The 16,340-nt window shown below is 44.1% G+C and overlaps 1 protein-coding gene across 6 annotated transcripts in view; it reads left to right on the top strand.

Moving 5' to 3' along the window:
- Window positions 1-16,340, top strand: part of LOC144607888 (disco-interacting protein 2 homolog C) — a 515,842-nt gene that overhangs the window by 350,765 nt on the left and 148,737 nt on the right. For all 6 annotated transcript variants that reach the window (XM_078425037.1, XM_078425045.1, XM_078425054.1 and 3 more), the window contains 2 exons: window positions 8,980-9,071; window positions 10,062-10,172. In XM_078425037.1, the coding sequence (XP_078281163.1) occupies window positions 8,980-9,071; window positions 10,062-10,172 (203 nt within the window). The remainder of the gene's footprint in view (window positions 1-8,979; window positions 9,072-10,061; window positions 10,173-16,340) is intronic.

Genomic DNA, 16,340 nt, shown 5'->3' with positions numbered 1-16,340 from the left:
TACAAATCGAAGGTATTTATTTCACAAAATGCTGCAGTAACTCAGCAGGTCAAGCAGCATCTCAGGAGAGAAGGAATGGGTGACGTTTCGGGTCGAGACCCTTCTGAGTTACTCCAGCATTTTGTGAAAAAAAGGATAGTGTTAGTGTGATCGTCGGTTGGGACAGACTCATTGGGCTGAAGGGCCTGTTTCTGCGCTGTATCTCTAAACCAAACTAAATCTAAACTCTGGGAATGCAGTGGTATTGAATAGTGCAACCGTCTTGGAATGATTTTAAAAGATTTCATGACCATTTAGGCATGGAACTGCCACTCATTGTGTAAATTTTCCTCTTCTTTATTCCAGATGATTATTACTTTACATAGGTTGAGGCCCATAAATGTGTTGAATTATTAGCAGCAAGGAGAAGCCAAGATAAAAGGAATATAGCATTTATAAGGTCATAAGATCTATCTCTCCCATCTAACCCCATTCTCTTGCCTTCTCCCCATAACCTCTGACACCTGTAAAAATCAAGAATCTATCTCTGCTTTAAAAATATCCATTGACTTGGGCTCCATACCCTCTGTGGCAAGAATTCCACCATGTTTGATATGATGTATCAAGTTTTGTACACCATGCAAATTCCATTGCAAATTAACACTGACGGGAAGATGTTTATGTTTAAGATTCTTTGTGAAAATTCTAATAAAATGCGTATCATGTTTGTATAGGCACATGCTACATCATCAAAACTGTTATCTAACATTAATATTTCATGGATTTGTTCTTTCTGCTATTCTCTTGGTCTGGTTGTAGACATTGAACCAGTAGAATCAGGGTGGCATGTATATGCATCCAGGGACCCTGTAGTAAATATGTCCTGTTGAATTTATTTGCGTTTAATTATTTATTGATTGTCCAAGGATGGGTTTCCATAAACCATGATATTTGTGAATTGGAGTTGTGGATTCTCATGCCACCTCCCAATAATTAGCTCAAGGCCTTCCATTTGGACAGGGAGCAGCAGAATTTAATTAACAAGATATGAAACAGGAATGGACACAAAAAGCTGGAGTAACTCAGAGGGACAGGCAGCATCTCTGGAGGGAAGGAATGGGTTGAGACCCTTCTTCAGCATCTTCTCTCCAGAGATGCTGCCTGTCCCGCTGAGTTACTCCAGCTTTTTGTGTCTATCTCCGGTTGAGTCTGAAGAAGGGTCTCAACCTGAAACATCACCCATTCCTTCTTTCCAGAGATGCTGCTTGTTTCGCTGAGTTGTTCCAGCTTTTTGTGTCTATCTCCTGTAGAGTCTGAAGAAGGGTCTCAACCCAAAAGGTCACCCATTCCTTCTCTCCAGAGATGCTGCCTGTCCCGCTGAGTTACTCCAGCTTTTTTGTGTCTGATCTTCGGTTTAAACCAGCATCTGCAGTTCCTTTCCACACATGAAACAGGAATGATTGTGCAGTCAGTTTGACTTTTGTAAGGTTGACGTTGGAGTGTTGATAAGACTTCAAGTGCCTCAGTGTTGCTGTGCAGTGGGCGTGTACAATTCCAGCCGCGCATCACAGCAATGCAGCAGCAAGCTCTTACCTCCAGTGCAGTGTGGGTTGTGTGGTCTGCTGGAGGTTGGCATTCATTCATCAGTGAAAGACTGGAGATCAGGTTGCATCAGTTGGAAGAGAGACAGACCTGATGTTTCCAACGTTCGTATGTTGAAAGACTGGAGCGACTAGGCTTGTATATGCTGGAATTTAGAAGGATGAGAGGGGATCTTATTGAAACACAAGATTATTAAGGGATTGGACACATTAGAGGCAGGAAACATGTTCCCAATGTTGGGGGAGTCCAGAACCAGGGGCAGTTTAAGAATAATGGGTAGGCCATTTAGAACGGAGATGAGGAAAAACTTTTTCAGTCAGAGAGTTGTAAATCAGTGCAATTCTCTGCCTGAGAAGACAGTGGAGGCCAATTCTCTGGATGCTTTCAAGAGAGAGCTAGATAGAGCTATTAAAGATAGCAGAATCAAGGGGTATGGGGAGAAGGCAGGAACGGGGTACTGATTGTGAATGATCAGCCATGATCACATTGAATGGCGGTGCTGGCTCGAATGACCTACTTCTGCACCTATTGTTTATTGTCTATTGTCTATTGTGAGCTACACACACGATGTACCTCACTAGGTCTTCTGGTGGAATCCCCGATGGAGTTGAAGAATAGACCTAATTTACCTTATTGAGGAAAGAACCGCAGATGCTGGTTTAAATTAGACTGAAGAAGGGTCTCGACCCGAAATGTCACCCATTCCTTCTCTCCAGAGATGCTGCCTGTCCCGCTGAGTTATTCCAGCATTTTGTGTCTACCTTCAGCATATTGAAGATGTAAAAGTGGAGGGAACTAGCTAGAGATCCTTAGGGCCATCTGAGGTAATCGCACATGAATGGAAAGAAAAGCTCTTTCTGAAAGTAAATATCTTTAATGCATCAGTACAAGAAGCACAATCAAGTTCCACTCTGCTCTGCCAAAACAAATCGCTACTCCAGGATTATTCTGAGGTGCAAAGGGTTACCTCAATGCTCTCAGTCTACTTGTAGCATATAATTTCTCCTGAAAGGGCAAACTGAAGTCTTTGAATCATGGAGTAGTCAGCATAGAAACGAGCCTTTCAGCAGCAGGTGGGTAGACAATAGACAATAGACAATAGGTGCAGGAGTAGGCCATTCAGCCCTTCGAGCCAGCACCGCCATTCAATGCGATCATGGCTGATCACTATCAATCAGTACCCCGTTCCTGCCTTCTCCCCATACCCCCTCACTCCGCTATCCTTAAGAGCTCTATCCAGCTCTCTCTTGAAAGCATCCAACGAACTGGCCTCCACTGCCTTCTGAGGCAGAGAATTCCACACCTTCACCACTCTCTGACTGAAAAAGTTCTTCCTCATCTCCGTTCTAAATGGCCTACCCCTTATTCTCAAACTGTGGCCCCTTGTTCTGGACTCCCCCAGAGAGAGAGGGGAAGCTTATTTTATTCCCACAGCAACCATTTAGAAACAAGAAGTTTGACAGATGATGATGAAGATGATACTTTATTGTCGCATGTACCTATGCACCTAGGTACAGTGAAAATCTTTGTTTTGCATACAATCCAGTAAAAACATACTATCGATAAGCACAGCCATAGATAAGTACAAAATTCCAATGATTGTAAGTCATTGTTGTAAATCTGTGGAGTTCACTGCCTCAGAAGGCAGTGGAGGCCAAGTCTCTGAATGCATTCAAGAGAGAGCTAGATAGAGCTCTTAAGGATAGCGGAGTCAGGGGGTATGGGGAGAAGGCAGGAACGGGATACTGATTGAGAATGATCAGCCATGATCACATTGAATGGTGGTGTTGGCTCGAGGGGCCGAATGGCCTCCTCCTGCACGTATTGTCTATTGTCTATTGTATTGTAATAAGACCGAGACAGTACACAAAGAGTCGCCACGTTTCTGATGCCAGCAAAGTTTCAATGTTCTTAAGAGAGCAGGGTTATCTTCGTCTTAAAGGCCTGTGTCCTGGCGGCACCGATCCATCTCCCCGTCTGCTGCCATTCTTGTGGGTTGTGGGATAGCGGGGTTTTTGAGGGACCACTATAAACCATGAAGAGGAGACGGGGTGATTCAGAGTGAAGGGAACAAATCAGAATCAGAATAACCTTTATTGTCATCCAAAAAAACCAAGTCTTTTGGACGAGATTTCATCACCAACAGCCCAACAATAAGAGCAATAAAAATAAGCAATTACACACACAATCACAAACCAACACAAAACAAAAAAAAGAAACATCCATCATAGTGAGTCTCCTCCAGTCCCCTCCTCACTGTGATGGAAGGCCAGAATGTATTTTCTCTTCCCCTGCCGTCTTCTCCCGCGGTCAGGCTGTTGAATTTGCCGCGTTCCAGGCCGCGCCGGACGGTGAAAGGTCCGCAGCGGGCCGACCCAAGCCCCGCGATCCGGGGCGGGCGAAGACGCAGCCGCTGCACGCCGGGGCAGTCGTAGCTCCCGACATTGAACCAGAGAAAAATCCCGCGGGCCTATTTCAGGCTGCGCCGGATGCAAATTGCATTTGGAGTTAGGGGGGGTGAGGTATATTAGAAACATAGAAACATAGAAAATAGGTGCAGGAGTAGGCCATTCGGCCCTTCGAGCCTGCACCGCCACTCAATATGATCATGGCTGATCATCCAACTCAGTATCCCGTACCTGCCTTCTCTCCATACCCCCTGATCCCTTTAGCCACAAGGGCCACATCTAACTCCCTCTTAAATATAGCCAATGAACTGGCCTCAACTACCTTCTGTGGCGGAGAATTCCACAGATTCACCACTCTCTGTGTGAAAAAAAACGTTCTCATCTCGGTCCTAAAAGACTTCCCCCTTATCCTTAAACTGTGACCCCTTGTTCCGGACTTCCCCAACATCGGGAACAATCTTCCTGCATCTAGCCTGTCCAACCCCTTAAGAATTTTGTAAGTTTCTATAAGATCCCCCCTCAGTCTTCTAAATTCCAGCGAGTGCAAGCCGAGTCTATCCAGTCTTTCTTCATATGAAAGTCCTGCCATCCCAGGGATCAATCTGGTGAACCTTCTCTGTACTCCCTCTATGGCAAGAATGTCTTTCCTCAGATTAGGAGACCAAACCTGTACGCAATACTCCAGGTGCGGTCTCACCAATGCCCTGTACAACTGCAGCAGAACCTCCCTGCTCCTCTACTCAAATCCCCTCGCTATGAATGCCAACATACCATTCGCCATTGAGTATGTTCTACTTCCAAGCCTGATGTTAACTGTTTAAAGTGAATTGAGGGTCTGAGTTACTGCAGCCTACCAATGCTATGGATCTCTGACACCATAGCAACCTGAGCCATTTCTTGGGATGTAAAGAGTCCACAATAAATGTAATTACTAGTCTGATTAAGTACATTGCCATTCATCACTTTCAGATGACATTTAAAATTAATCAAGGAATAATAATCCCGACACAACCTTTTTTTGGTACAGTTAAACTAAAGCTACTGCATATTAATTTCAGCTCTATTTTGTAGTGGCGGTGATTTTTGTTTACGGATGAGATTTTGCATATCAGCCACTTTCAGCAGAGAGGTGATCCTTGAAATAATTAGTTTCATTTTGATATTGGATAAGAAGGACTGGTTTTTGCTATCAATGAAACCTTTGTTTCCTTTTGAATTCTCAGTTCTGTTTCTGTAGAATGTGGCTAAATTTGACTTCTTTGTTGGTGTGCAATTGACATCAAATTGTTTACAACTATTTCTAGACATCGCCTTGGATGAAGCAATTACTGTGTCATGGTAAGAGAATATCAACAGAAGGGTACACAGCTGATAAGAGGTTGAGATTTTAAATTAGTTATGATCCTGGTTTTTGTGACATTGATCTCCTGAGTGAGCTATCTTTTCGCATCCTCTTCCAGAATAGTTTCCATATTTTACTGAAAAATGTACAGGTCCACCACCGATTTTCTGGCAACTGGTGGATCCGGCACCTCATTTAATCCAAGGAAGCTTATGAGAGTGCACTTGAAATTTCCTTTGGAAGTCCCCCCGAAAATGTGGCGACTAGGCTGGGTGATCTCAACCTCATCGGGACTTCCGCGCCGATCGGTCGGTCAACCGCGGCCCCTGCAGCTGGTGCTCGCGAACTCTGGCCCAGCCGGAGCCGGCAGATCCGGTCCCATAGCCGACTTCCCAAGGCCGACTTTGAGGGTTGGTATCTCGGCCCCTCAGCGGACCATCTCTGTAGCGTTTAACTCCTCTCAGAGGCCTTGACCTCTGTTGGTCCGGCAAAACGGATAATCCTGAAAGGCTCTGGAAACAAGGGTGCCAGAAAATTGGTGGTTGGCCTGTATCTGTTTTTGTTGCATTGTATCATACATCGATTCAATGGTCAATTAGATCAAAATGACTGCAAACCTTTAGTGACTTTAATTAAAACTATCTAGCTTGTTGGTGATTATATTCAAATATGCACACAGGCAATGAATTCAATTTTAAAAGAAAATCCAAATTTGTCTCATCATTTTGAACTATGTATTTGGAGAAACAAAGTCAAGCACATGCCTTTTTCAGGCTTTACTGCATTGATCAAATCCCATTACAGGGTTTGGAATGTTGAGATTCAGTGCAAGAAAAATATGCTCAAAAATAGTGCTTTTGTGAATCAGCACAAGGAGCTAATTGTACAACATTAGCCTGGTAATGTCATTTAAGTGACATGTAGTAATTGACTTCCATTTTAAGAATTTAATGTGATGCAGTGTGATTCATTCTGATCTCTGATAACCTTGCAAATAACAAATGTGCTTCAGTGACAAATATGCAAGGAAGGCAAAGATCGCTTGTGAGGATGTTGTTTTGGAATCTGTCCAGGTCTCTTGTAAAATCGTTGCATTAGCCTGCCTTCCATGGACAGTGCATGGTATTATCAGACACATATTTATCACAGCATTAAGCAGCTCACATCAGGATGGGAAAAGGTGAAATACTGAAAGCTCATATGGAATCCAAGATTTCTTAAGAATGAAAGACTAGAAACAGATCTTTATCGTTACAGCTCATGGATTGATACTAGTATTTGCTTTGAAGTGGGCAAGCGAGAAGGATATTATACTCTAGTCTATCTGTAGTTAGACAAAGTCTCTGAAACTGAAGATCCGTTCCCACAGCCGACATCTGAAACCGACTTTGGGGGGTGATATCTGGGCTCCTCGGCTGCCGAGGTGGACTGTTGGACTTCTCTTGGAGGCTGTGACCTCTGTTGGCCCGGCAAAACGGATAATCCAGGATGGCTCTGGAACCAAAGGTGGTGGATCTGTACCATTTTTACAATTGTAACACCCACTTTTGCCAGACTCCTGCAATGAATTGAAATATTTAGGGAGCAAAGAGCCTGAACAACAGGGATGAGGTTAGTTCTTAGCTTTACTGGAATTGGCTTGTGTGACAGAAGATTTGTTTAAATTACCACGGAGCTCCTATGGGAATAAGGGTTAAATTGTGCCGACATATTTTGCTTCAGATCATAATCCAGTGGATGGAAGGGAGCAGTTCAATTTCACCCAGTACAGTATTTGCACCTGGAAGTGGCTGTGATCGATTTTACACTTCAATTCAATTGCACTTCACACAAATAAGTACACTAAATGATTGAATTTCTAGGCTAATCTGTTTCACTAAACACTTAACTTCTATTTTGGTTGCAATCTGTTTGCATCGGTGAAATTTGATAATTATCATGAAATTGCATCTATTCTGAATGCCGGGCAGATGATGGACAAAATATTATTGCTTTCAAAGGTCACTTCTAACAATTTTCAGGATTGTGCATTATTGACCAGGTTAATTGATTTGTTCATTTTGTTTTCTTTGAAAGCTGCTTAGCAAATTATTCATTAGCTTTTAGCGCAAAACTTTAACCACAAACACGCCAAGGAAACAGAAGAAGTGCCATTGGGTGAGCCACTGATGGCTGACAGTTTCGTTCACAACTGTATTGTGTTCACAGAGTATTGCGTTAAGTTCTGGGCACCATGTTATAGGAAAGATATAGTCAAGCTTGAAAGGGTTCAGCGAAGATTTACGAGGATGTTTACGGGGACTAGAGGGCCTGAGCAAAAGGGAGAGGGTGAGTAGGCTGGGTCTCTCTCTGTTCCTTGGAGCGCAGGAGGATGAGAGGTGATCTTATAGAGGAGTATAAAATCATGACAGGAATAGATCGGGTAGATTTATAGAATATCTTGGCCAGAGCAGAGGAATCGAGGACCAGAGGACATACGTTCAAGGTGAAGAGGAAAAGATTTAATAGGAATCTGAGGGGTAGCTTTTTCACACAAAGGGTAGTGGATGAATGGAACAAGATCCAAGAGGAGGTAGTTGAGGCTGGGACTACCCCAACGTTTAAGAAACAGTTAGTCAGGTACATGGATAGGACAATTTTAGAGGGATATATGGACCAGGCGCAAGCAGGTGGGACTAGTGTAGCTGGGACATGTTGGCCGGTGTGGGCACGTTGGGCCGAAAGGCCTGTTTCCACACTGTATCACTTTATGGCAAGCTGCTGGGTCTTACCCACATTGCTGGCTGGATATTTAGGACTCCCCAGCTGATGCCAGTCCTGAGGCATCTGGACTGCTCTCTGGAATCATAGAGTCCAAGGGGTGAGAGAAGAACAAACATACACAGATTTGCCAGCACTTTGGCTGATACCTACGGAGCTTGCAAACTCCAGCAGTTCTGTAGACATATGTGGTGGATATTGCTGAATTTAGAAGGGCAAGTTTCCTTTTAGTTCGTTTAATTGAATTATTTTCAATTAGGTTTTAGGGTTTTAATTTTTGAAAGTTCTAATTGTGTCTGCTACTCTAATTTCATTCTTGGAGTTTAGAAGAATGACGGGTAACCTTATTCAAGCATATTAGATACTGAGCAGGCTTGCCATGGAAGATGTTGGGTTGTCATTACCACCTGGGGAATCACAATTAAGGGAACACAGCTACAAGCTCTGGGGCCAGTTATTTAAAACTGGTGTGTGGAAATTTCATCACTCACATGTGGAGATGGATAAATATTTGAAAGATCGATGAACTGGCTCAGAAGAGGAGTCGAGGCCAACATAGATCAGCATGATCATGTTGAGTGGTGGGGCTGAATTGAGAGGCCTGGTGTCATATTGCTGCCCATATTTTCTTGGGTTCTTGGCAAATCTCGTAATTTGAGCGTGTGGTGCTTTGATTTTGTATGGGAGATCCTCTCTCTTCACTCTTTTTGCATGATCTATTGAGTGTTCATGCCTCTGTTTTGTGTTGATTTTTTGATGTGAACTATAAATACCTTTGGGAGTTTTCCACATGGGGCACCAAGGATTTCATCCCTTTCGAGTTGAGGGATAATGCTTATTTGTGGCTTTTCCAGTTAATAATGAATTGCTTTTGCTTCTTACCATCAGGGAAGCTGTGGACGAGGAGTATGAAAGTGGCCTACAACATTCTGCACAAACTGGGCAGCAAGCAGGAACCGATGGTCAGGCCTGGAGATAGGGTGAGAACGCTGTACCCACTGCTCTAGTGTAACACCAGATCTTAAAGGGTGGCTTCAAGGTTTAAAATGTCTCTTCTTCAATTTTTCATTTGCTTTTCAATGTTATATTTTTGGATCCAGCAAAGGAACAGGCTTTTTTGAATTTTCTTGTTCGTAGAATAACATCATCATGTTCACGCCATGTAGTCTTAAACTTAGGGGGTATTACATCTAAGGTTTAGCTACTTCACACAGATGGTGATGAGAGGATAGATGAGAGACTGAAAATGCAGGTGATGAGGGTTGATTTTTATCAGCAAATTGGTAAGAAAAGCACCTGAAGAAAGAAAGGTCAAAATCAAAGGATATATATTTTATGTGTAGCATGGAACTGCAGATGCTGGTTTAAACCGAAGATAGACACAAAAAGCTGGAGTAACTCAGTGGGTCAGGCAGCATCTCTGGCGAAAAGGAATACGTGACGTTTCGTGTCGAGACCCTTCTTCAGAAACGTCGCCTATTCCTTTCTTCCAGAGATGCTGCTTGACCCGCTGAGTTACTCCAGCTTTTCGTGTCTGTCTTTGGTTTAGACCAACATCAGCAGTTTCTCCCCACACAAGTTTGTAGGTTTATTGGCTTTGGTAAAAATTGTAAATTGTCTCTACTGTATAGTGTGTGCTAGTGTCGGCACGGACTCGGTGGGCCAAAGGTCCTGTTTCCAAGCTGTGTCTGTAAACTGAACCATCTAAGCATTGATCAGATCCCTCGAACACAGCAGTACAACTCAGAATAATTTCAGTTCATCTCTGCTATTTTGGAATATCTTGAGGATGTGAAAGATACCACATAACTGCATTGTAATTGATTTTCTCCACACAAATGTGCTCAAGCATGCGTAGTTAATCTGGGGAAAGTTAATAACGCACTGGATGATTTTGGGCCAAGAGCTTCTTCATTGTGAGTCCTCCTCTTTTGCCGCACTTTAAAGATGTCCATATTGTTTGCCTTTAGGTAGCTCTTGTTTTTCCAAACAACGATCCTGCTGCATTTATGGTGGCTTTTTACGGTTGCTTATTGGCGGAGGTTGTTCCTGTTCCCATTGAAGTGCCCCTTACAAGGAAGGTAAGACTTCTTTTTTTGTACAGCGCTGTAGCTCTAACTAATTCTCCAATCCGAACAGTAGTAGCACAGTTAAAAATTACTTCCAATTATCCCAGTCACTGTTCATTAGCAGCACCAGGTAATGAACTAATCTGGACCAGGTCACTTTCAAAATCATAATTTTCCTTTTCCCCTCTCAAATACAACAGGTACAAAGGGGGGAAAAGGGGAAGAGTGCAGTGTAAAAGAGGTAGTGTCACAGCTACAGAGAAAGTGCAATAAAAACTTTTGCGGAAAAACTGAGTATCGATTCTTTGCCTGAATTAGAGATGAGAAAAGTGAAGCATCTATGAAATTGAATTGTGCAAAACAAAGAGATGTGGGCGGTAGTTGGGGAATTGAGAGGAAAGAACGAATAGATGATTCATCAGAGTACAGCCTAAGAGAGTCTGCTGAAAACCTGGAAGTAATGACAATTGATGGAAGATGTATGAAAATCAGCCAGGCATGAAATCAGGATGAAGGCTGAAGAAGGGAAGCTGTTAAAGCATGCAATGTAAAATGAAAACAAAAGTGCTGGAAAGTTACAACTTTTCAGAAGTTGAAACAAGAAAGGCCAACATGTTGAGTTCGGATTAGTTCCAGCAGATCAAGTGACATTGGGTCACCAGAGAATCTAGATCATATCATATCATATCATATCATATATATACAGCCGGAAACAGGCCTTTTTGGCCCACCAAGTCCGTGCCGCCCAGCGATCCCCGTACATTAACACTATCCTACACCCACTAGGGACAATTTTTACATTTACCCAGCCAATTAACCTACATACCTACAAGATGTTGGAATCTTGAACAAAAACAAATTGATGAAGTAACTCATGATGAAGAAAGGTCAGGCAGCAACTGTGGGGGGAGATGAACTGATGGCGTTTCAGGTCAGGACCCTTCTTCGGGTTGAGGAGGCAAGAGAGGGGTGCAGCTGGATAAGAGGAGCTGGTGATGGCGGCACAGCCTGGTAAGTGATGGGTGGGTGCAGGTGAGGGGAGGGTGGTGGATAGGCATCTTGGTGGAGATAGTGACAAAGGCTAGAGGTGAATAATAGGCAAAAGGGTGTCGGACAAGGTAAGACGAGGAAGAGTGAAATGTAAAGCCAGTGGGTGGGATATGGATGGAAGGAGGCAGAAGGAAGGGGAATGAGGGGGATAAAAGGGACATAGGGGACTGAGATGAGCGAGTAAGGAAGTGGGGAATGGAACAATGGGGTGGGGAAGTGATGGGGTGGTGGGGAAATGTGAGCACACTGTGGGGAAGGGGCGCTGGGGAAAGAGGGTACGAGGAGGGGTTTTACTTGAGATTGGAGAATTCACTGTTCGCACCGCTGGGTTGTAGGCTAACCAAGTGGAATATGACGTGCTGTTTTCCCATTTTGCGTGTGGTCTCACTAAGGCAGCAAGGGAGGCCAAAGATTGAAAGGTCGGTACGGGAATGGGAAAGGGTGTTAAAATGGCTAGCAACCGGGAGATCGAGCAGGTCTTTGTGGACGGAGCGCAAGTGTTCCCACACCTCCGACAGGTTTATCATTCATCTAAAATATTAATTCGCTTTACTCTGAGGATGACATTCTTCCCTTCCAGTTAAGATTCATGAAAATAACATAGAAACATAGAAACTAGGTGCAGGAGTAGGCCATTCGGCCCTTCGAGCCTGCACCGCCATTCAATATGATCATGGCTGATCATCCAGCTCAGTAGCCTGTACCTGCCTTCTCTCCATACCCCCTGATCCCTTTAGCAAAAAGGGCCACATCTAACTCCCTCTTAAATATAGCCAATGAACTGGCCTCAACTACCTTCTGTGGCAGAGAATTCCACAGACTCACCACTCTCTGTGTGAAAAACTGTTTTCTCATCTCGGTCCTAAAAGACTTCCCCCTTATCCTTAAGCTGTGACCCCTGGTTCTGGACTCCCCCAACATCGGGAACAATCTTCCCGCATCTAGCCTCTCCAACCCCTTAAGAATGTTATATGTTTCTATGAGATCCCCCCTCAGTCTTCTAAATTCCAGCGAGTACAAGCCCAGTCTATCCAGTCTTTCCTCATATGTAAGTCCCGCCATCCCAGGGATTAATCTGGTGAACCTTCTCTGTACTCCCTCTAAGGCAAGAACGTCTTTCCTCAGGTTAGGAGACTTGTAACTTATAGACTTATAACTTGTCCCAGCGCCATACCTCTCAGTAACACAGCTTGCTAAAACTTCCAGTAAAATGTCTGCAGCTGCTGGTAGTCTAAAGCAAACGTGTAAAAGGCACGAAGCAGAAGATTAGTCAGATTCCGCGGAAAGAATGGGCAGGTTAATTTCCCCGGTTTGGATTCTTCATTGGGTCAACTAACTCAATAAGGGTCTATTCCTGAAGAATTAAATCATCCATCAGTTGCAAACATCCATCTTATCTGGATTAATTTGAAAGAGGCAATAAGGAAGAAAATGTTTGTCCTCATCTCCTTCGTAAAAGAATGTCCTTTAATTCTGACGCTATTGTTAAAGTTAAATTCTTTAAGACAGACAACTATACCATAAAGTGGTAAAACATTAGAGTCTTTATTATGCCAGTGGGAGTTGGACGGCTACAACTAATATGCTCGCATACTAGCAGTCACTCGAGGACCCCACTCACCTACAGAGTGTTTCAGCAGCACATTTATACACCAAATACAATAGGTTTTACAAGTGATCACAGAACCAGATACCCCACACGGGTAGTCTTGCAAGAGGATAGGAGTTCAATAAATCATCACCCACTACCACTGACCATGTCCGAGGTCATTAGTTCAGTCTACTAACATAAACACATCTTCCTGGTGCTCAGCTTTATGGTGGTTGTAAAGGGGCTCATTCTACTCTGTGATCTTCCTTAGAATCCATCCCCTATCCTTTGTAATTTTACAACACCCCCTTTTTAATCACAAGCTGGCAGCTACACAGAGATAGCCTTGCAGGTGTCTGAGGTACGCAATCTAATTTAGTGACATTCCATCTTCATGTAGCATTTGGTCACGTGCACCTTAACCCTTAAATCCCCTTTCTCCTTTACACTATGACCGCTAGTCCTAGACACTCCCACTAGTGGAAACATCCTCTCCACATCCACTCTATCCAAGCCTTTCACTATTCTGCATGTTTCAATGAGGTCCCCACTCATTCTTCTAAACTCCAGCGAGGGCAGGCCCAGTGCCGACAAACGCTCATCATAGGTTACCCTTCTCATTCCTGGGATCATACTTGTAAACATCCTCTGGACCCTCTCCAGAACCAGCACAACCTTCCTCAGATATGGTGCCCAAAATTAGTCTTCCTTGTTGTGTGAGACTAAGGAAGGGTGGCAGAGGCCAATACATTCATGAACCACTAAACAGAGTTTACTGAGTATATAATTACATCAATATTTGCCCTTCTTTGAGGCAGGCAGAGGGGTGGAATGTTGGTGTGGGGGAGAAGTTTTCTCATTTTGTGCATCGTTTTAGGCAGAGAGAAACTTCCTTCAGTGCTCATCACGATCTCGACGCTTTGACTCTCTAATTAACTGCAACGAGTGGGTGTTCCAGGGTGGCCAAGGACATTAGCCTGTGAATTATGCAACGATTGACAGAAAATGGGGGAGTGCTAAGGGAGATCACGAACACGTATCTTGGGACCTGGAATTCTACCGTGGCTGATTAATGATGGAAAACAAAATAACATCGTACAAGTAGTGTTTTGAATCTCGATATTGGCTCCGGCAAGGAATTTGAACAAAGTACAAGAATCCTGGGCTCCCCGTTTTTAATGCAGGTCTTCTTCCTTTTGTAACATTTTTAATGCCAAGTTGATACAATCAAAATCAGCACACTCATTCTCTGAATATTGTTTTTCAGTTGAAGCAGGTGCTTGGCTTTCTTGATTTTAGGCAGGCTATTTGAGGACAATAATAACAGATAGTACTGACGTGCACTTGTTGTGAAAATGTGGAACAAAAGTGCCTGCTGTTGTGTTACTCTTTTGCTTCGCGATATTACCGATGCATTCCTTGTTATTTGTGAAAAAAAGCAAATCTCCCACTTGTCAAACCAATTGATCTATAAAAGATTGGACCAAAAACTACACGCCATCTGCTATCCACATATTGCTAATGCCCCACAGGCATTGCTATGTTACAAATGCATTATGAACTAATTTAATGTATGATGATTTGAAGAATTTATTTTTAAATGTAGCATGGAACCCATTTAACAGTCACACGTCCGTCCTGTGTTACTCCCTGAACTGAAACCGTTTTTTAGTTGCTGCGTGTGTTTACTAATTGCGATGAAGGCCTCTCATCTTTGTGTTTCTTAATGCTGCCATTTGTCCTTGAGCATGAAACTGACTTTCGTAGGCTCTTTATGCTTTCCGTGTCTGGCCCTGCACAGTCGCCGTTCTTACCGCGGTAAGAATAATGCTTTAATAATAATGCTTTAAGAGGGCCCAAGATGAGTAAGGTGATGTGCCTCAATGACTATCGACCGGTGGCACTAACATCCATGGCAATGAAGTGTTTTGAGAGGTTGGTTATGGTGCTTATCAACTGCTACCTCAACGAGAACCCTGACCCATTACAGTTTGCCTATCGCTCCAACAGGTCAACGGAGGATGTGATCTCACTGGCTCTCTACTCTGGACCACTTGGACAATAAAACCAATTACGTCAGGCTGTTGTTTATAGACTACAGCTCGGCGTTCAATGTCATCATCCCGTCCAAGCAGACCACAGTGTGTTCGAATTCTCTGCCACAGAAGGTAGTTGAGGTCAGTTCATTGGCTATATTTAAGAGGGAGTTAGATGTGGCCCTTGTGGCTAAAGGGAACAGGGGGTATGGAGAGAAGGCAGGTACAGGTTACTGAGCTGGATGATCAGCCATGATCATATTGAATGGCTGTGCAGGCTCGACGGGCCGAATGGCCTACTCCTGCACCTATTTTCTATGTTTCTATGGTCCTCAATGGTCTCATTGAGGCGCCCTCAATGCCCCTGCAATTTATGAAAACGCAGATTCTGAGGCAAAAGGAACAAAGCTGGGGGTTCTCAGGACTTCCATTCAATCGGAAAGATGAACGTGGAGGGGTAAAGATGGGAGAGGAGGGAGAAACTTCCTTCCCCCCCCCCCCCCCCCCCCCTTGCTCCTTACATTAAATTAGTTAATAATGCATTTAGAGTCATAGAGTGATACAGTGTGGAAACAGACCCTTCGGCCCAACTTGCCCACACCGGCCAACAATGTCCCAGCTACACTAGTCCCACCCGCCTGCGCTTGGTCCATATCCCTCCAAACCTGTCCTATTCATGTACCTGCCTAACTGTTTCTTAAACGTTGCAGGCAGTGAAGAAAGCCAATGGGATGTTGGCCTTCGTAACAAGAGGAGTTGAGTATAGGAGCAAAGAGGTCCTTCTACAGTTGTACCGGGCCCTGGTGAGACCGCACCTGGAGTACTGTGTGCAGTTTTGGTCTCCAAATTTGAGGAAGGATATTCTTGCCATGGAGGGCGTGCAGCGTAGGTTCACTAGGTTGATTCCCGGAATGGCGGGACTGTCGTATGTTGAAAGGCTGGAGCGATTGGGCTTGTATACACTGGAATTTAGAAGGATGAGGGGGGATCTTATTGACACATATAAGATAATTAGGGGATTGGACACATTAGAGGCAGGAAACATGTTCCCAATGTTGGGGGAGTCCAGAACAAGGGGCCACAGTTTAAAAATAAGGGGTAGGCCATTTAGAACGGAGATGAGGAAGAACTTTTTCAGTCAGAGAGTGGTGAAGGTGTGGAATTCTCTGCCTCAGAAGGCAGTGGAGGCCAGTTCGTTGGATGCTTTCAAGAGAGAGCTGGATAGAGCTCTTAAGGATAGCGGAGTGAGGGGGTATGGGGAGAAGGCAGGAACGGGGTACTGATTGAGAGTGATCAGCCATGATCGCATTGAATGGCGGTGTTGGCTCGAAGGGCTGAATGGCCTACTCCTGCACCTATTGTCTATTGTCTATTGTCTATTGTCTATCCCAGCCTCAACTACTGCCTCTGGCAGCTTGTTCCATTTGTAACATTGCTATGCCCGTGGGACTCCAAGTCAGCTGGCCGTGTGTCCAGTCCCTCTCACAAGCGGCAATATCATAT

Source organism: Rhinoraja longicauda, chromosome 2, assembly GCF_053455715.1.
Source record: "Rhinoraja longicauda isolate Sanriku21f chromosome 2, sRhiLon1.1, whole genome shotgun sequence".
In the NCBI taxonomy this organism is placed as follows: Eukaryota; Metazoa; Chordata; class Chondrichthyes; order Rajiformes; family Arhynchobatidae; genus Rhinoraja; species Rhinoraja longicauda.
Note: the sequence above shows the minus strand (reverse complement) of the source record. Positions and strands in the feature narration are given on the sequence as shown.